At 42.0% G+C, this 21,737-nt stretch overlaps 1 protein-coding gene across 1 annotated transcript in view; it reads left to right on the top strand.

Moving 5' to 3' along the window:
• adamts6 (ADAM metallopeptidase with thrombospondin type 1 motif, 6) overlaps positions 1–21,737 on the top strand; it is a 57,737-nt gene that overhangs the window by 20,982 nt on the left and 15,018 nt on the right. The window contains exons 10-16 of the mRNA XM_018744692.2: positions 4,311–4,452; positions 8,487–8,594; positions 10,592–10,737; positions 15,122–15,185; positions 18,178–18,280; positions 19,396–19,529; positions 21,111–21,234. Of these exons, the coding sequence (XP_018600208.1) occupies positions 4,311–4,452; positions 8,487–8,594; positions 10,592–10,737; positions 15,122–15,185; positions 18,178–18,280; positions 19,396–19,529; positions 21,111–21,234 (821 nt within the window). The remainder of the gene's footprint in view (positions 1–4,310; positions 4,453–8,486; positions 8,595–10,591; positions 10,738–15,121; positions 15,186–18,177; positions 18,281–19,395; positions 19,530–21,110; positions 21,235–21,737) is intronic.

Consider the following 21,737-nt stretch of genomic DNA (forward strand, 5'->3'; position numbering starts at 1 on the left):
CAAATCACATTTTTGTAGGACTGTTAATTTAGAAATACTAGTGGTGTGTTAAGAAAATAATGTTATGATTAACAGCATGATTTTATTCCATTTCCCTCCCATTACTTCTCGACTATTTTAATTATGTATGAAGTAATCCTCAAATGACAGTTTCATTCCTGATTTCTGCCGTCTTTGTGCTCACAGAGATCCAAGTGACCCCATGTTGACCTGATCCAAAGAACAAAAACATGGCCAAAGCTAGCAAGCTTAATTCCTGTCCTAGATAGTGTACATGTCTGTAATTTTCAAACTCTTCCCCGTGACATCTCAAAACAGTCGCGAAACACAGACATAACAACAGTTCTATCTCGAGTGTATGTTGGTTTAGATCTGTCTTTCAGGCAGTCTAAAGAATTTCGGAAAAACAATCAAAACGATTGTTATCAAACAGGTCGTCTCCTCTATAAAAGTCATGCAACATGTACACAAGTAGTGTAGTTCTTAAGGAACATTGGAAGTAGGCAAATGCAGTGTCAGGTCTAAGCATCCGTTAGTGCCCTGTGATCCACTGGAGACGTAGCTTCAAGAAAACAAATCACTCAAACAAGTGCATGGCTGGTAAAATTATACACTGTAGCAAATGATCCAAATAATGTATGTACTAAACAAAAAGTTACTTTCTAGTTTAAACTGTCAATTTTTTGTGAAATTGGTCCTGAAATGCTGACACATAGAGAACATTATGTTTCTAATTTGACAATTTAAATATCAAAATACCATGAAATGCATCCTTAGCAATTAAACGCACAGTTCAGTCCAGTAAAATATTCTGATTGTGAGATTCTCTTCTGCCCCGGATCAGAATTGTATTTTGCTGTGATACCAAAACAAGTCTGACCCGATGGATTTTCAGCTCTGTATTCATGGCAGACCGGAAGAACTATGTCACGTATCCTGTTTGCACTCTCACATTGGCCTACACACCAACTTCATTGTAACTTTCCATCCAGATCAGCCATAAGCACAGATTTGGATCAGCTCTGAGTTAATTAAATCTGGGATGTGTTGTGGCTAGGATTTAGAGCAAGATTCACCACAGAAGAAGTTTTAACACTGTGATGACAGATAGCATGAAGAGGAGGAAAGGATTATTCTGTTCTAAATAAAGGTGCAGATGTTGTTAGATGTAGTACTATTTTTCATATTTAGTGTTTAAATTATTTGTGTCTTCACTGAGAAAATCACTGGGTGTTAAGTTCACATCGAGGCACGGGATTTTTTTCCATCATTTCTTCCTTGTTTAAACATATTAAAGGCTTATTTTAGATTTATCTTTTCACACTAGGTAGATACAGTTTTAAAGTAAGTGTCAAAATACATACATAACAGAACCCAAACTAGGTGTTCTTAACATGAGGTCCATGGACCCTTTGGGGTTCAGCGGATGACCTTCCGGAGGCTCATAGTGTAGCCTTTTTTTTTTTTTGGAAAATAACATTGTCTAACTTAAGAAAAGAAAATAACTGTTATTATCTGTGTCATAATGGTATGCAAACTTCATCAAGTTTCAGAACAATAAATTGAGTGCAACATATTCTCCAAATTTATCTATGTATGTTTTTCTCTGAGGGCTCATTAGCTTTCCTAAGATTCTTAAAGGCATTTGTGGCATAAAAAAAGTTAAGAACCTTTACTCTTCCCTAACACATGGAACTTGCGGATTACCACAGGTTCAGCCAGTACAATTTAGGCTTTAGTGGAATGAAGGCCTCCTTGCTGTGGGAACCACACTGCCATCTGCAAATTAGCGCTCTGGCCTGGGGTATGATAGTGGGCCTTGTTTGCCTCTCCCTGGAATGGCAAGGGGGCCTGCTATGGCTGTCAGAGGACCTTGAGCTGTGAAAAGCTTCAGAGAGGAGAAAATGGTGTTGCCAGCAGAGGAGAATAATACCCAAGTTCCCAAGTGGACACAAGGAGCCACTTTGTGTGTCGTCTGTTTTTTTCCAGTGAATTTTCATCATCTTGGTGCAATTTATTTCCATTTCAGAAAACAGAAAAACGTTGAGGAGACTGAATGTATATAGGCAGTGCTTCTTCGTTCTCAGTGGTAGAAGAGCGTCTGTTGGCCGTCATATATCTTTTTTGTCTTGTGCTATTCAAACAACATTTGGTTGCATTCAAAGGCAGTTTCACCTGTGGTTTAGTCTGGGATGTATTTTACTTTCTTTTTTTAAATTGTGCCATACTCGAGAGGAGTGTTGTCTGAAAGTAGAGCCCCTCCTCTCTCTGTGTCTAATTTTTGGATAAGAGACGCATTTCCGTCTGCCAAGTAAACAACTCTGGCAGCAATGCTGGCCTGGATACAGTGGTCTGCCGGCGTTATGTGCAGTGCTCCATTTAGGGAGCCGGGGTTTCTGGGAAATGGCCTGTGAATGCAAACAAAGTTCAGTCGAAGTTTGCAGTTCTCTGTTTTCTGCCATTATGTCATTGCCATTAAAAGGCATTTATGGTCACATCTTAATGTCAAATAGTGGTTCACATATGGAATTCCCATCCTAAGCTATGCATGATGATTGTACGGTATTTCTTGGGTTTTACAAGGAAAGGCTGGTTTGTCCTCACACAGAGACAAAGGTCAGTGTAGGGTAAGGTTGTGCTCGTCTTACCATTTTTTTTTTCTTAAAGCATATGCTATGTACCGTTTTTTCGTTTTTGGAGTGGTTGTTGTCTTTCTCTAATACAAATTAGCAGGTTGTTTTGGTGTGATGTTTTGGCTTTCCTATGTCCCTCGCTTTGGTGTCAAGATCCCCTTTGAGTTAGGAAGGAAGATTAATCTGCCAGACAACTTCAAGAGAAATGCAAACCTGAGGAAAATGACACTGAATACTGCACTTCAGAATCCCCCAGGGATATGCTGAAGTATCCCTTCCTTTGCTATATGTTTAGTTTAGCTTGCAATTAGATAACGGTTTCGATAGTGTTTCACTAATCTTTGGTATTGTACTCTGCATAAAAACGGAATCTCTCCATTGTCTGTGTTTTCACTAGTATCTACCAAAGCTGTAATTGCTTTAATTGCACTGCTATTTTCTCTACCTAAGCACACATTTCAATCAAGTTCTCTTTGTCTGTTTTGGGCTGCATAAAAAAAAAAAAAAAATCACCAGATGTTGTTGTCCCACACAGCTATCTATTCCTCAGTCCTAAATTAACATCCTCCAAAGAAATGAACATTTCTACTCACTGGACTGCCGTTCATGTTTTAAACACATAGCTGTAGAGTTATAGGCGATGACTTTATTAACCTTTTAGTTTCTGCGTATTTATTTCTCTGTGTGATGCATGCTGTTGCTTCTTTGGAGTCATATACCTGGAGCAGAAAAACAGCAACACTGTTTTAAATGTCATGCTAGCAATGACCCACTATGTCTTCCCACGCACCTGCCTTCAGGTAAAGAAACTGAGCTTAGTGATCATGTAAATGAAACACTCCACTCCTCACTAACTCAGTGCTTCTGCTAATATTTATGTCTCACTGGAACTTTGTTGTACTCTTGCTGGAAAGATCTCTGAGTCATAATCGCTCATTTGATCCGTCAGATGTCAATTCGGAGACGGGCTAGCTTCCAAGTGTCTTCGCTGTGAACTGCTGAAGAATGAAGTGTTTTAGCTTCTCCAATCTGAATAAAGAGACACCGAGAGAAAGCTATTTGTGTTAGTCCCTTACATCCAGTGTGTTTCATATCTTTTTAAAGATTCACAGGGTCAAAAATAGCTTAAAATGGAATAGTGTAGGTTTTGTGAGCGTACATATTTCTATGTGACAAAACAGACTAAACACAGCTCTTGGGCCGGATGAATGACCTTCAACACACTCAGAACGTCTCCCCTCCCTCTCATCTCTTTATTGCCTCCTCATGAGATTTCAAAGAGTGTTGCCTTACAGCACCATGTGTATATTCTTCTCACTCTGCAGGACAAGTATTCATGATTCTCCTCCTCAGGTTCCACAGCAAATACAGATGTTTTTTTTAGAAAGTGAACGTTTTTTTTTGTTTGTCATAAGGCGAAGCAACAAATGAAGCCATTGTATTTGTTTATGCCTGCCAGTCGCCTCAACATTTTGAATATGTGCTTGATTAATTATTGTACAAGATGGAGAGAAACACGTTTATACAAGATGATTTTCCCTCCAAAAGCAAGTCGAAGTGGAAAAGGAGGATGCTCTGCTCATTACTTGTGTATTGGCTTTTATGTGAGCTTTGACATGGATTGATTTGGTGTGCAAAAGGAAACTATTCTATTGTAGGTTTGTGTTTTTTTGACAGCTCAGGTCGGGGCTCGTGTCTGGACAATGAACCTCTGAAAAGAGACTTCCTGTACCCCACAGTGGCCCCAGGGCAGGTGTACGACGCGGATGAGCAGTGTCGCTTCCAGTATGGTGCCGCGTCCCGCCAGTGCAAATATGGGGTAAGACGGCTGCAACTCAGCACCTCCTTTACACCTCGGTCTGACCAGTGAGGTCTGTGTCGGTCTGTGTAAGTTGTCCAAACTGTCCGAGTCATGGTATTATTGTTGGGAGTCTGAGTACTTGATCGTGTCTCTTTCCTTCATCGATGCAATAGGGAGCTGTTTTCCAGCTAATGTATCTGCTTTGAAAAATGCTTTAGGTTAGGTGGCTTCTAAAGAGACAGTTTCTGAGGACGGATGCCATTTTTAACCACTGACCAAAAGCAGCTTGTCCACAGCACTCTTATCTGCCTGCTAGGCAGACAGACTCCTGCAATCTTGATTACCACACAATTGCTGTGATGCATCTCTTGAACTCAGAGGAAAAATGTGCCTGTGCGCTAGCTGGTATCCATTTCCTTGTACTGCAAAAAAACGATAGGCTTCAAACAAAGAAATGGGAGCCTTCCAGCTTGCTAAAGGAGTTCAGGAAGCATTCTGACCCTTGCAAAACAACAGCACAAGAGAAGCCTCTTATAGGTTGCACAAGGTTTATGGCTATCACTTTGCACTCTGAGGATCTGGTCTGAACCCTGGGTTTCTAAACTCCACGTCTGAATCCCTGCTCCTGCAGTAGTACCCTTGATCAATGTACTCACCCTGAATTTCACCGTTGAAAACCCCAGCTGTATAAATCTGTAAACCATTGTAAAGTTGCTTTGCTATCACTGTAAGTCACCTTGGACAAAAGTGCTGGCTAAATAAATGTTAATAACATTTAAACTAGAGTGAGTAAATGAGTGTCTTTGCCACTAACCCTATGCTTCCTGGATAAGCTGTGGACCACCACAACCAAACACTGGGCAAGCAGTTTTTGATAACTGATGGATGGAAGTGTTGTTTGCTACAGCTTTAAGAAAGGAGTGAAGGCATTGCACCCTGTTACATCAGTGCACCCAGTTATTAAAAAAGTGAACAAGGTCACCTTGTCTTCAAATAATAAACAAACAAACAAACAAACAAATAAATAAATAAACCTTGAAACAGTTCTGTGAAGTTTCCATGTTGTGAACCTATCCCTACTGGTTAATACAGTTAATTTGTCTAATTATGGTTAAAATTAAAGTAGCAGTTAGACTACTTTTCCCACCTGCTCTATCTGGGTAAAGAAGTGTGGTTTTAAGGAATATTAACTGAAAACTAATTGCTTGTAAAATAAAAAAGGAATTCTGGCATGTTGGCCACCCAAGCCACCTTGACGATTGGAAGTTTAGTCTGACTTACGATAATAAACATTGTTTGTTCTATTAGCTCCTCAAATACGATTTATCATGCAAGCCTCAGGCAGTTCCCATGTCTCTGAAAGTATTGCAGAGAAGGACTGAGGAACATAGGCTTCTGTCTTCTGGCCAGCTGAGTCGGAGCTATCATGCAATATAATGGTTTTCCTTGAATAACTTAGAATAACAACCCAAGGTAAACAAACAAGCACTCGGGAAAACCACAGAAATGGAAGAGCCCAAGTGAAGCCCCAAGTATTAATGAAAGTTAGGGGATATTGTTTTACAGTTTGCAGAAAATTTAGGTTTGCATTCTGCACAGAAAAGGGATTCAGTTAGCTTATATTTTCACACATTTTATTGTTATTTCAAGTGTTAGTCTTCAACTACTTGCTGCATCTGTTGAAACTATGTCAATCACAGATATTTTGATCCCTGAATCACTGGATGACCAATTCAAGATAAAGTCAGTCTGTTTACCTGGAGCATTTGGAAGAAATTAGTCTTCTTAGTTCAGACTACAACAAAAGAACTTGTCAAAATCCATGACAGTACTCCTTAGGAAGACTTGAATATGAAAGTTCAAAGCATGAAGGTTCTCGGTTCTGGTTCTGATGCGGTGGAAAAACTTCCCCCTCTCACTCAGAACTGCTGAATCTCTGTCCACAGTTAAAAAGGGTCTTAAAACTCACCTCTTCCAGACTCACTTCTCCCATGATCTCTTAAGTTCATGTAATGTGTAAATGTTCATGCTGTATAACTTTGAGGTCATAACTGTTGAACAACAGGTAACCTTCACACAGCTACTCATGTAATGTAACGTAAATATGTTTATATATAAAAAAATATACATTATTAAGAATCGTTGATATTCGGATAAAGTTATACGCACCTACGCGTGTGATGTACATTGATTGATATGGTGGTAAGAAACAAACTAACTGCACTTCAGAATCACACGTGTACATCTAAGTTTCTCATCCTGCTAATGTAATGCACATATTGTATTTTCTATGAGATGTACGTCACTTTGGAGAAACACGTCTGCTAAATGAATAAATGCAAATGTAATGTAAATCATGAATTATATGAAGACTATAAGGCAATAGTCTGTTGTGTCCAAATGGCCCATTTGCTCACATGAAAAAAGATAACAAAAATCACAGTTTGATAGGTTTGTGCCATAGTGTAAAGAGGAGGTGTCGTGTACTTGTACCTGAAGGAAAAACTTCATATCCATGAATAATCTTGCAGCCATCACTCCAATAGCAAACTTTCTCACCTTATGACATGCTATAACATTTTTTATTTATATTTGAAAATGACATGAAGACATTTTAAGATGATTGAGTTTATATTAAAGTTAAGTGTCCGCTGCAATCAAAACTAATCACTGTAAATCTGTGAATGAATTATGGATTTACTAATGAATGAATATCACAATTGTTGTGAAAACTCAACCCCTGACAACAAAATGCAGCAACGACAATGTACTGCTCTTAATTCTGATGAGGGGGAAAAGTATTTTGACTCATTTTGTTTCAGCTGGCTTCTTGAACAAGGGCATTGCAGAAAACGCAAAAGAAAAACACTGTTGTATGAAGCCAAAAACTAATAACAACACAAACAACAACAAATCGAATAGGAAACCAGTACGATAAACAAAGTCAACATTCCATTAGCATTTGTTAATGGACAAATTAGGGGCCCTCTTGAAAGAATTTGTTGTCATTTTGCTCCGCTGTGTAAATTCACCGGCACTGCTACCACGTCTGTGTGACTTGTGGCCTGGCCCTGGTTTTGCGGTGGTACTCTGGAGATCTTATTGGAAACAGCTGTGGAGAGAATCCAGCTCCCCATCCCAGTTAACCACTTTATTTAATCCTACTGGGCCCAGCAGCACACAGGGTTGGGGTGTATTTACAGACTAGCAGGTCACCTTTGGAGCTGCATTCCATAACTCTTTGTCAAAGTGAGCATCTTTTTCTGTTCTGCTGCTCTATAATCCCTTTGAAGTAAGGATTGTGAGAAGGACAGAGTATTTGTCATGTTCAGCTTTGCTTATTTACTTGCCACAGGCCTCAGTGTCCAAACCTTTCTTCTAAAACACATCCTTACCTAGCCGAGTGTCCTCTTTTCCCTGTCAGATACTCGGAAGAAACAAAAGCAACGGTAACACTGCTGTTCATGTGTTCCCGCTGCCACTGTTATCCACTAAAAATGTAGCGTAATTAGTAATATTTTCACAAATATTTCAAATACTGTTTTGATTACAGTTAATACTTTCATTCACAAACTTCAGATTCGTCCTGTGACCCCACAAGCTAAAACTTTTGAAAGTTGCATCGCGTTACGATTAGCACGAGAGTCATTGGGATTTCGGGAAATTGTTGGCTTTTCCGGGAGATGACAAAAAGTAATACACCTGTGTTTGAGGACCTTTCTTAAATAAGTGTTGCCCTTTAAGACTTGCATAGACATTCTCCTTAAAAATTCCTCTCCAGTCCCATTCCTGAATAAGCGTGCACGGCAAATTCACCAGTGTTTATTTTAATGCTATTTAGGCAATTGAGGTAAAGTACTCTTCTCAAGGACACTGCGGTGAAGCAATGATGTAATCTTTCATCAGCATAAAGGGTGGAAAAAAGTGCCTTTTTACTTGTAATTCTGGCATGCGTACTCTGCGGTGCCCTTGCCTTCTTTTGGCTTGTTTCGCCACTTTCTCTGCAGTGCATCGATGTATTCTGACCAACTTTCTTTTGCCTTCTTTCCTAGGAAGTTTGTAGAGAGCTCTGGTGTCTTAGCAAAAGTAACCGCTGTGTCACCAATAGTATCCCTGCCGCGGAGGGGACACTCTGCCAAACTGGCAGTATTGAAAAGGGGGTAAGTCACTCAGCGTGCACATGTCTCTCTCTTTCAATCTCCCTTTTGGTCATTTTGTGTCTCTACTTGTAGCTCTGGGTTGCTAGAGGGACTGGTGGAGGTCATCTGTTATGATACTGCAGGATGAAACCTGGGCGGATTTCTCGCAAGCCATGCCAGGTGTTCTGGGGCCCCATTTCCCAGTTAAGCAGAACAAGTTTCATTATCCTGTTATTGCTTTCTGCGTTGGCTGCAGGACAATAAGGGGAAAGGCACTTGTCCTGATGTACTCCGAAGGAGGCGGTGTTCCGTCATCCTCAGTGATCAAGGAGCACCGATGATGCGAGGGACGCTAGCTAGGGAGCCGCAGCGGGAAGGAGCCCCTGTGAGAGCGGGCGCGGAACGGCAGTGAGCGTTGTGGCACGGCCATCTGTAATCATTCCGGCTAATCCCATTGTGCTGGATATGGGAATAAGAAGCGCCATTCCCAGTGGCCACTCATGCACGGGGGTGTTGTCGGGGGTGGGAGGCGAGAGATTTGTGGGAACAATGAGATTGGGTCATCAGTTCATGTTTCTGGCCAGCCAGGTTTGGAGAGACGGTTTTAACAAAGATTACGGTGCCATTGTTGCTGCCAGTGCGACGTCTCAATGGGAACAATAGGCGTGTTTCACGACTTGTCACCCTTGATTATTGCCCGGCTTGGTGGACCCATTCAGCGCCCAACCCGTGTTTGGAGTCCTCCTCTAAACTCGGGCCCCAGGTTTAGCCGATAGCATGTTTTTTTTTTTTCTTTCCAGGGAGTAGCAAACTTCTGTCTGCCCTCAGTGTGGGCCAAATCAAAGAACTATTAGAGTCAGCCATTCGTCAGCTGCTATACGATGTACCAGGGCCCTGCAACCTTTAGGGGTGAGCAGGGTGTCCGCCAGACGTGTTTAATCACATGCTGCCAGCACGTCAGATACAGGACACAACTGCTGTCCGCTAGACCCCAACCTCCCTGGTTTGGGTGCTCCTACATCTTGTTTCTATATACTTTTGCTTTTTCTGAATCCGACTGACCTGTTCTGTAGTCAAATAAGAACAAGGTGTCTCAATTCTAAATTTAGATCAATATGGCACTCACTCACTCGTAAAAATGGCAGCAAGACGATGTTGGTGTCCTCTTGAAAGTCCTTTGAATGCCTGGCACAGACTGAGTGGGCCAAGGTGTCTTAGAGCCAGATGATGAGAAAGCTGCATGCTCTGAGCAGGTACCATCTGGCCCTTGCTTTTGTCAGCCATCCCTAGATAAGACATTCCTCCGCGGTTATTTTGGACTTGTCTCGTTCATCTCTCAGTCTCTGTCTCGGTCCTGTGGTGTTAATCCTGTTTGTGAGGCCTCAGTGACAGACAGCTAGCAGCTTCACCGCTTTCTTGTTTGTCTTAACCCACTGACACAGTTGCCTGTGGGGAGCAGCGAACCTGAGACTGACCTTGTGTCCCGAGAAGACTTTGTTTGACGTTACATTTTTTAAGTAAAGTTTATATTTATATCAACATCCGGGCAAACTGTCTTTTCAAAAAGTATGGTTTATGGTTTACATCTTTTAGCCCAGATGGCAAAAAGCGGAAATAGTTCTGTTTCAGCTCAGTACATGTGATCAGTTTCCAGTTGCTTATGTGTTAGTAACTGTCCGTGCACTGCTGTGCTTCCCCAGTATTGTAAAAGTTGGTCATATTTTTTTGAGTGTTTTGAAGCTCAGTTATGCTGTAATTTGGAAGAAGTCCTTTATGTTCTTTATCATTTATAGTTAGTAGTCTGGAAGTTCATATTCAAAATGTGGGTCTTTTGTGAAGTATTGGTGGGACAGAGATGGGTTATAGATGTGTTTCTAGAGTGAATGTGGAATAACTGTTATAATGTCGTTATAATGTAATAATTGTAATGATCATTGTAATAATGAAAATGTAATGTAGGACAGTTAAAGTCCAACTGGTTCCCCCAACCCACCACACCTGCCCAATTTTCATTCCAGTGGTGCTACCAGGGGGAGTGCGTGTCATTTGGGACATGGCCGCAGAGCGTGGATGGTGGCTGGGGACCCTGGTCCACGTGGGGCGAGTGCAGCCGGACCTGTGGTGGGGGCGTCTCCTCCTCTGTCCGGCACTGTGACAGCCCAGCGTAAGTAGCTAAAGTAAGCCCGAGCAAGCTGGCCCCGCCCCCTGGACTGAATCCCTGTCCTTCCCACCCTCCATGAGTGCAACCCAACCCAGTGGACTGAAAGCCCACCTTCCTTTCTCAGTTTAAACCAATGGTGTTTTAGTGTTCTCCTACAGATGGTGCAGAATAAGGAAGGATCAGAATATAAAAACTAATGAACAGAATTATAATTAAAATCATTTTTGCCTCAAAGTAAAACTTCATTTCAGCTGCTTACAGTGATTTACATTTATTCAAGTAGCTGATGCTTCTCTCCAAAATGACTTACAGTGTTAAGATACTTAAAATTATTCACATTTACTTATTTAGCAGATGCTTTACCCAAAGCTACTTCCAATGAACTGTATGTAGTGTTATGAGCCCACACACCTTATTCACCGTGGTGACTTACACTGCTAGATACACTACTTACACTGGGCCACTCATCCATACATCAGGAACACACCGCCTCTGTGTCACTCGCACACTATGGGTGAACCTGAACAGCATATCTTTGGACTGTGGGAGGAAACCCACACAGACACAAGGAGAACATGCAAACTCCACACAGATTGAGCGGGGATTGAACACATGTCCTCTTGCACCACCCAGGCACTGTGAGACAGCAGTGCTACTCATTGTGCCACCATGTTGCTATTTACCCATTTGTACAGCTGGGTAATTTTTACTGTATCAATTCAGGATAAGCACGTTGATCAAAGGTAATGCAGCAGGAGGCAGGATTCAAACCTGGTTCCATCATCTGCAAGGGTGGCAGGTCTAAGCACTACACTACCTGCTACACATCAGTTCTCTATACAAGTAGCCACTGACTTATGACAGGGTTCAATTCCAACAACCTCCCTGTAGGTTGACTTTGTCAGAAGTAGGACACTCCCTTATACTGCATTAGAGGAACCATGAGGATAAACAAACAATTACCATGCTTGAATGCTACATCCTATAGAAGGTCTTTCTTATATTTTTGCCACAAATTTCACACATTATTTGTCTTCAAATAATATAAATACAGAATAATAAATACCGTATGTTTTAGTTATATTTTTGTGCTGCACTTCTATTTTTACATTTCTTTCTAAATCTATTTTCTTCCGCTTTTTCTTTTCTGCAACAACAGAGCATTCATGTTTTCAGTTGCTAGCTGTGATAAAAAAGTAATTTGAATGGAATCACAAAAGAAATGTTCTGTAAATGAAGCAGTGTTTTTGTAAGTAAAATATAAACGGTGACAGACACAATGAGTCAGTAAGAACTATGGTGCCTTGCACGAGTGTGGCCAACCAGTGCTATTGTACAACAGATGGAGCGATCGTTGGTTGACATTGTGACCAAATGTTGGGACTTGAAAATAATTTAATAAGTCTTATGGGATAGCGAGAGGGGCGCGGTGGCGCAGTGGGTTGAACTGCAGTCCTGCTCTCCGGTGGGTCTGGGGTTCAAGTCCTGCTTGGGGTGCCTTGCGACGGACTGGCGTCCCGTCCTGGGTGTGTCCCCTCCCTCTCTCCAGCCTTACGCCCTGTGTTGCCGGGTAGGCTCCGGTTCCCCGTGACCCCGTATGGGACGAGCGGTTCTGAAAATGTGTGTGTGTGTGTGTGTGTGTGTGTGTGTGTGTGTGTGTGTGTGTGTGTGAGATGGGATAGCTGTTTTAAGTATTGCTCATAGTAAGGCACATAAGTTGGGGATGCCTGTAAATTTTGTTTAATTAGTAGATGTTCTTATCCAGAACCATATAGATTGGCAATGTGCAATAGACCTGTTTAGAACACTACATACCACATCAGTAGTGCTCGTATTCATATTTTGTAGACTTATATTCTGCTTTGCATATCACTACTGCTAGGCAGCACACTTGTGGGACTGATGTGAGTTGAGCTTAATAAACATAACCCTTCTCTACTATGTCAAATCCTTGCAGCTGGATGTCCCATTATGGATCTGTTGTTGGAACAGCTATCATGTCAACTGACTGTCTGCAAAATAACTAAAACTGATGATGAAAAAAGATAAAAAAAATGAAAATGATAACAAAAGTAAATCAGGTGCCATGCACATTGCCTACAGTTCTACAGTCTTCAAAAAAGCTGAGAACTGTTTTTAATTCAGAATTTTTCTGTGCCCTCAGTGACATTTCTGGATTCCCAGAGATGTCTGTCAGCCACCCACTGAACTCGTCTGTTCTGCACATGAACAGATAATTGGCAGATGCAGATGATGCTTGTCAGTTGTCCCGAGTTGCAGCTAATGCATATAAGCTCTTATTTGCACTTTCAGGCAGGTACGCAAGAGGGTAATCAATACATTGTAATATCATTTGGGCTTATGATGCCATATACGTTAATATGTCTGGCTGACTTGGAGGAGGTGGATACAAGTTCCAGGGAAGCTGCAAGTGGGTGGTGGTGGTGGTGTGCCTGACAGAGTTAGGATTTCAGCCCCGACGGCTGCGGAAATGTCTGTCCTCACGCTCTGCCCTCAGACAGCGGAGAAAGTGTGGCCGACGTAATGCATAACACCTGCGAGCGAGAGACGACGGGCCCCGCAGCCGGGCACCAAGCGTGTGTAGAGGAAACTGGAGCACTTCAGCCGAGCGGCCCTGGAAAACATTCATTAGACTAGGGGCCCCCGGGGGGTTGCCGGGTGCGGGCTTCTGTCTCCGGGGCTCAGGCATCCACCTCTTTCTCCTCTTCCTGCTCCTGCAACCCCCCCACCACCACGCACACCTCACCCTTTCGCCAGCTGAGTGAGGCGCAGCCGCCTCTGCGAGAGCCGTGCTGAAGCCCAAACCAACAGAGGGGCGTATGCCTTTGCGGGGGCAAAATGACTTCCCGCGGTAAAGGTCCACCCGCCCACCCGACTACACGTTGAATAGGCACACTGTAAGAACAAGAACAGACGGTCATCCGTTTGGGTTTGTTGCTGAAGAGATCCTTTCTCCACATCATCACAGCGGACAGACAGACGTTTATGTTCCTTGCAAAGTGTGAATAGTTGGCGCGTAATAAAGGATGTTGTGTTTTTATTTTAAGGTGCAACTTGGCCAAAAGCCTCTGTGCACTGGGTGTATATGCTGTATTCTTCCAAACATGGTAATCCTTGGATAAAAAGGTTACATTTTAAATTCAACAAACGTGATGCTGTAAAGACCTCACATAACATGTTCGTTGTTGATTTTGCAAAAGTCAAAATAATGCTAAATTTGGATATGTTGTCCTTATGTAAAAATAACACTCCACTCCAAGCAAAGTGAAATTGCGTCAAGCATTTCTGCAGTAGATCTGTTGTTCATGCAAAACAGTTTCGATTATTTGGTGCTTACCTGTGTTTTCCAAAGGCTGAGTAGCAGAGGGAGATATGTACTTATTAATGCTCAGCCAGGACTTATGTGCAGTGTGAATTGCTGTCTGTGCCACGTCAAGAACAAGAGACCCCACTTCTGAGTCCTTGAACAAATGAAGATCTTCTCATAAACATTTAAAGATGAACGCCAAGGAATCATACAAGCGACATGTTAAAAAAAATGGTACCAGAGTTCTGAAAAAAAAAACATGTCAGGTTGAAGACTAAAACAGTAAGGGAATTAATAAACATGTTCTTCAAATATTATTACACCTTTGACAACTACAGACACATGAGAAATAGGGTTGGGGAGCTGAGCCTCCTCTTCTTTAGATAAGACTAATGGAGTTTTAGCTAAAGAAATCAATGGACTTGAGGACATTGCCAATTTTGGATCTTCTTTTAATCTGCTACCGATTATCTGTTGCTCTGCTGTGCATGTTCTGGTCATCTTTTTTCACATCATCAATGGACCTGCAACATATTTCAGGTGACCACTGTACATCTTTGAGGCGTAATTTAAGCACATTAAAATTTGTCAGTCTTCCCTGGTACCATCCGGTATGAGTGTGAAGGAGAGGAAATTTTCTGTGTTCTTGGAACTGGTAAATCAGATGTGTAGTTAGCCTTTGCCCCAGTCACTGGACATGAAACTAAGGCAGCAGGTAGTATAATGCCTAATGAAACTATCTTGCAACCAAAAAGTTTGTTGATTCAAGTTCCACTAGGAGCACTGCTATTGTATCTTTGACCGTGCTACTGAATTGTGTCGATATAAAAACCATATACTATATGAATGCATAAAAATCCAAAACTGCTCTGGATAAATGTCTGCTTGGTAACTAAACAGTGTAACTATTGAAGACTTCCTTTCTGAAAAACTGCTCATTACACTATCACTATGGTGCTTCCAGACTTTACTTCTGCTCCTTTCACTGAGACTGGAGTAGAAGGTTTCAACTAAATGTGGAACGCACCTCATTCATTGTTTTTTTCTCATTTGTTTCAGGCCTTCAGGTGGAGGAAAATACTGTCTGGGGGAGAGGAAACGCTACAGGTCATGCAACACAGATGTGAGTCTTTCTCTTTATTTCTCTTCATTCCTATCTTTCTTTATCTCCATCTCTCTTGCACTGACTTTGACTGTAAGATGTGGGTCAGTTAAGGTCATGAAGCTTAAAAAACATTCCAACCACTTCAGTAGAGCTAGATCTTTTTGGTGGCTTCAAGGAAAAGATCCAGTCAGAATCTTTACCTTCTCTAGTTGGTTAAAGCTGAATATCGCAGCTTTTATTTGTACTGGATTGTCCTCGTTGCCTACATACACAGTTCAATGGATATTCATATTTGCAGTAACTCTAAAATATGATGTCATCTGAAGTTCACACAGTGAGTTCAAAAACGGTATGAAAACAAAAAATATATAATTAATTTCATATTTATATTTATAGAACCATGATTTCATTTTTAATTAGGAGAAATTTAGCTTCAGCATGACATTATTTTCAGGCATTTAAGAAACCATTAATAAGTATGTTTGCCTTTTATGATATGACCTCAGGAAGGGTAGAACCTTATTTTCTTGGTTGAAAGTGATCTTCACATCTCACTGTGGTTGGTTAACTGAGGAGAATTAGAGCACATTCTTCACACCATTGTCGTGGAAATGTAACAATAAGGTAGAGGTTTCTTTGGAGACCAACGGAGAACAGTGTGCTTGAACTAAAGGGCAGCGGTGGATAGGGGATTGAGAAGGAGGAGGACACTTTCAAAGATTGTGAAAATGAAAGGCCTTCTGGGAGGCGTTTTCAAGGTAGAAGCCCTTTCAATAGCACCAACACGAGTTCCATTGGTTTGTTCTGTGTTCAGCAGTGCAGAATGTGTTAACAAAAATGCAGCCCTTGGAGCTGTCAAGGAAGACTGGTTTCGGTGTCATGTTTAATGACACAAGTGTGGCAGTCTTTCATGGAAGAGTGACAAGAGGAAACAGCACGTTCATGCCTGTTTGCAGAGTGATGGATGAAGAGATCCATGAATTGTTAAGGGCCATTCACAATGTGGCGTCTGTTTCTTAGAACTGCCTTTGTGATACCGGCCTGCCACAGCCACAGAAGATGTGCCAGAAGAAGACCTCATTGCTGATATATTTCCATCTCTCAGCCTGAACACTAACTCACTGCTTCGCTCTCGTTTCTAGCTGGAAGGGTAGGACAGAGAGAAGGGAAGGAACGCATTTCTATTAAAGTTCATGCTGAGCACCAGCATCTCTGCAGATGGAGGACTTCTTGTCTCTGCATCGATAGTGCTGTGCTTTGCACTTTTTGCTTTATACTGCAACTTGCAGTCTAATTTTGCTTTGAACAGGTATTTTTGTGTGCATTTTCTGTTTTCCTTAAAGAGCCAGAGAAGAGGCTCTGTCAGTCTGCCCCCAGCAAGCCTACAAATGACGAGACTGAACATGCATATGGAGATTTGTCTTGGAACACATACAATGACCTGAACTGCTGTTGCGTTGGTACTTAGCGCCGAGCGTCCAACGTAAACGTGTCCCGAGATGATGACATTAGACTGCCGAGCGGTGCTGCTAAGAAACCACAGCACAGCCACGAGAGGTCTATGAATGTCAGGAATATGCGCAACTTAAACACTTCAAATCCTCAATAGCAAAGAAGCCTTCTGTGCCTTCTTATTGTCCCGCAATGCTGGGAATGTGTCTGTGAGATACCTGAATTTTTTGCTTCCCCATTTCCTTTAAACCCATCTCTCTATGTTTCCTGCCCCAGCCCTAGTTACACAAAGAACAAAGGTCAACCATCATTTGTTCTTTTTTGCAAGAATGGGGTAACCTCACCCCCCTCCCTGTGGCCTCCTGCAGCCACTTTATATCCTCTGAATGTTTACATCATAGCCACACCTGACATGAGGACCGCGGTGGAGAGCTGGCTTTGTGGTGGTAAATGTCAGTCTTTAATTGAGAGCGGATCTAACAAAGACGAGAGCCAGGGAGGTTCGTGAGTTCATTACGAGGCTCAATAACATGAACGCGGGTGGTTTGCGCTGTGCGTTCACGCCTCCTGAGAAGTTGTAATGCTATTGCGACCCTCTGACCTGGTAGCTTAGTTGCCATCAAACATCCTTCACTGGCTTTCTTACAATCACTAACGCCATCTCAATGAAATTATTTAAGGTCAGATTGATGCCCTTTTGGAAAAGGGTATATCGGGGATTGTTGTTAATGTTTGTACATCTTATTTTGTCTTGCTCCCAGTCAAATTTATAATCCAAGATAAATTGCCCAGTGAATAAACACAAGGTTGTTTTGTTAAACCGAAAAGTCTCAAAGTTAAGCCTGAGCATGATTGAAGCAGGTATAATCTTTCATTAGCACAAAAGATTAGTGACCACCGTTTAATAATATTGCCTCTGCTATGCAGGGTGTTTCAGAGCCCACTTGCAGGATTTTCATTTTCACAATTTTGTTCTCTCAAATTTTTATGATATATGCTCAGACCGCAGCCCACTGTGATTAACTTTTCAGTTGTTTCCAAAAAGCGAGTATCCAGCTCTGCATTAAACATCTCTTTGTGCTAATGGGATTCAGGCGTGACTCGTTTGGTCCGAGTGTGGTTAGACACTTACGGCCTATAAAGTACGGCAATGAACTGAAGTTTGTAAAGCTTTTATGTGTCTGCAGGGAATGCATTGTTGGGTCAGAGAGGAACTCTGCATGCCGCTGACGCTGCCTCCTCCGTCTCTGCCTGAGCAGAACAATGTCCTGGGGAAATGTGCCATCCCAGCACTAAGCACAAAGCACGGCTCTGCCGTTTATGTTTCTAATTACAGACTTCAGGCTTTCTGTTTGCATAGAACGCCACTGTAATCCCTTTAAACAACAAAGACAACTTTTTGACCGTGCATTGTTGCATTTGCTTTCTGCGCAAGAGACTTGTTTTTGGTATTTTCGTTCGTTCGTTTGTTTGTTTGTTTGTTTGTTTGTTTCTCCACCATCTTTGAGCCCTGTGGAAGATGGAATTTAATGAGCTGCCCTCTTGGCTTCCTGCACAGGCCTGTCCGGCGGGATCGCGGGACTTCCGGGAGAAGCAGTGCGCCGATTTTGACAGCATGCCGTTCCGTGGGAAGTACTACAACTGGAAACCGTACACTGGAGGTGAGCTTCCCGCTCCAGAGCATGTGGACGGCTCCACCCCTTTTCTCATCCCGCACCCCCAACCCATCTGTGTATAAGGAGCTTGCACATTGTATCAGCTTTGAAAAGTCTATACTCTTTTTATACTCTCTTCCCCATCTCGATGATAGTATACATTCTGGTCTTTTGTGTACGGTTCACTTACAACAACAGTGTGAGAATCCCTTTGATGAGCTGAAAATTCTTCAAATTCCGAGGGCTTAATATGCTTGTGGGTCTTCTGCACTGCTGTCCTTCCGCTATGCACCCTCAGAGTGTTTGGTTTTGTGTGGACCGATGTTGTGAAAAACACGGTGCTCGGAGATCTGAAATCTGGTTTCGCCCGAGAACGAGATACACCCAGGTTTGCTGGACTTTCCTAGAGAGCCGGTGACCTCTGACCTCAGATGTCCTCCTTTCTGCTTCACGCTGCGAGTTTGAAGACCAGATCATTGTTTGGCCAGGGAAGTTCTCAGCTTTGCACCTGGTGTATGTGCAGTTTTTTCCCAATTATGGAAGAAAGTGTGTTGTTAAACATGCTGGCAAGTAGTCAGTGTGTTTTGTCTACTGAAGACAAAAACACAAATGCATAACTTTCTTGAGCATAGGCTGATACCACCAAGATGACCATATTCCTGGATCTTCTTTAAGGATATTTGTAACCTTATTACAAGCTGTGTTTAAACTTATCAAATGACCAGCAAAGTACTATAAAGATTATTAAGTGTACTTGGCTTGAAGAAAAGGTACGGACCGTGAACTTCTGAGCCAAGACAAAGAAAATGTCTTCAGTAGAAAGTGTAATGATCACAGGCTTCTACGATGATATCTTTCCCTTGTCTCAGTGCGATGGTAATATCAGGCCAGGTTTGTGACTCAAACATCTTTGTGCTGCAGGGTTCAGCCGATCATTTTATACTCTCGCTCACTGTTAATGCCTGCTCCAAACAGTTCGGTCGTTGGTCTTCATGCGGAGTAAGTCCAAAGATAGAGGTGCATGGCCCTAGGGCATGGACCTATAGCTGCTTCCTGAGCACTGGGGGGTACTTCAGGTGCCCCCTCCCATACACATAAACATATTTACATCTTTCTCCTAGGTGGCGTGAAACCCTGTGCTCTAAACTGCCTGGCTGAGGGATACAACTTTTACACAGAGCGTTCTCCAGCTGTGGTCGATGGCACCCGCTGCCAGGCCGACTCCCTGGACATCTGCATCAACGGGGAGTGTAAGGTGGGATTTTCTGGGCCCTGAACAGGCTCTTTTCTCCCCGCCATGTGGGTTGGTTGTTTTTTACCTCATTTTCCACGGATGGGAGATGCACACACTAAAAATGCTTACCACTAACATTTGAGAAGTAATCCCCAGAGATAAGACTATTTATAATAACAAAAAAGGCTTAGAGCAGAGTTTTTATTTTTGCACCAGTGCACTGTCAATAGAAAGAAGTTCATCCCATTCCCCATGAATCACTTATGTAACGCAGATTACGGTGATCTGGAGCCTAACACAAAGTATAGGACACAGTGTAGAGTACACCATGGACACAATGCCAGTCCATTGTAGATAGGTAAACAGAAATAATGCATGTGTAATACAAAAAGGCGATAATGCATAAGTGAGGTCAGTGTACTCGCAAATGTTTGCTTTTTTGGTTTGGACTGACTTTTAATAACAAGAGGTATGCATCCTGCCTGTGTATGTCCTTGAACACTCCTGAGTGAGTCTTCCCTTCTCAGTTTGAGTTCATAACCAAAGTGTGCAGATTTTTATCTAAAGAATCACTTGGTGTGAACAGAAAATAGAGTTATGACTTGCAAATAAGCAAAAAGGACACTGGCAGGATGAGACAATGGAGCCACAAAAGGGAAAAAAAGAAGGCACACAGTTCCTTAGGGCATCATGGGTATGCTCTCTCTTATCGCAGTTCCCACAGGTTCTCCTGGAATTTTTACTGAGATTTCACTAGAAAGAGCAATGAGTCTATGGGAAAATTAAATTCGGACACTTTTGTTTGTTTATTAAAACTGACATAATGAGAAAATAGATATCAAGAAGGGAAACAAATAACAGAGTTAAGGAATGAATGGTGTGTTGTACTGAAATGGGAATTGAGACTGCTTTCATTTGTGTGTGTGTGTGTTTCCCATATACCATAACAGATTAAAAAAGACATTATAAAACTACTTGCACAGGAACACAGCCTTGTTATTCCTCAGTTTTTACTTGTAATTCTCTTGAATTCAGCAAATGTTTTTCTAAACAAAATGGATTCATACTAAAGGCATTTTTAGAGCGCTGTTAAAGGCATATAGAGTAGTCTGAAAAGTTTTTGTACACGTTTTGGAGATACGCTAACAGATATTGTAACAGAAAGTCTGCAGTGACAGTTTACCGTATTGTTACCGCTAAGGATGATCAACATCTAAAACATATGACCTTGAGTGATGTGAATATGAGTATATTTATGAGCGATCAGTCTGTGGACAGTAACGCTAATTATTTGTTGAGTTGCAGTTATTGTGGTGGTATGTGTTTAGTTGCAAATAGGAGATATTTCAAGAAGCATTCCAGTAAGTGGGGGAAAGTGACTTAATGATCAAAGTGTTTTATTAGTAATGTTTGGTGTTAGAGTATAAGTCACCTTGGTGAATAAGGTGTGTGGGCTGATAACACTACATGGAGTTCATTGGAAGTCGCTTTGGACAAAATAAATAAATGTAAATGTAATTTAGAGGCGTCTAAGGACTACACTTGATCGATATTGTCAAGTCCAGGTTGTTATGTCATTACTGATACATTTGACACCTCTAGCATGTGGGTTGCGACAATATCCTGGGATCGGATGCCAAGGAGGACCGATGCCGGGTCTGCGGTGGGGATGGGAGTACTTGTGAGGCCACCGAGGGACTCTTCAATGACTCTCTCCCACGAGGAGGTGCGTACTCATCTGGGGCCCAGGTTGCTGTTCGTTGGCAGTCATTTAAGAAAATGAATAATGTGATTGAACAAAAGTGAGTGCTCATATTCAGCTCATTCGGCCATCTCTTTCTAGGCCGCTCACTTTGGCAAATTTTCAGCTACTTTTCCGCATTATGTATCATGTATTGTGTATCTTGAAGAAAGCAGAGTGAAAGCTCAAAAAATCTTTGTCTTTCTGGCAAATGACTGTTTATGACGTGCCAAAACAGCCCTATTGCCCTGTTGCCAAATGCTTCACATCCTGTAGGTGTTTTTTTTTCTGTTTGTCACCAGAGTGTTAAAGTGAGTGCTTCTTGTCTGAGTTACAAGTAATCAAAATACAGAGAGGAAGACAATATATGTGGAACAGTTGCACCACTTTACCACAGGAAACACTTTCAGTCTTCAGAAATGTGGGTCTTTATCAAAATAACAGCTAAAAAAGAAGAAAGGACAATGTTTTGTTTTTTTAAAGGTACT

This window comes from Scleropages formosus, chromosome 6 (genome assembly GCF_900964775.1).
Source record: "Scleropages formosus chromosome 6, fSclFor1.1, whole genome shotgun sequence".
Lineage (NCBI taxonomy): Eukaryota > Metazoa > Chordata > Actinopteri > Osteoglossiformes > Osteoglossidae > Scleropages > Scleropages formosus.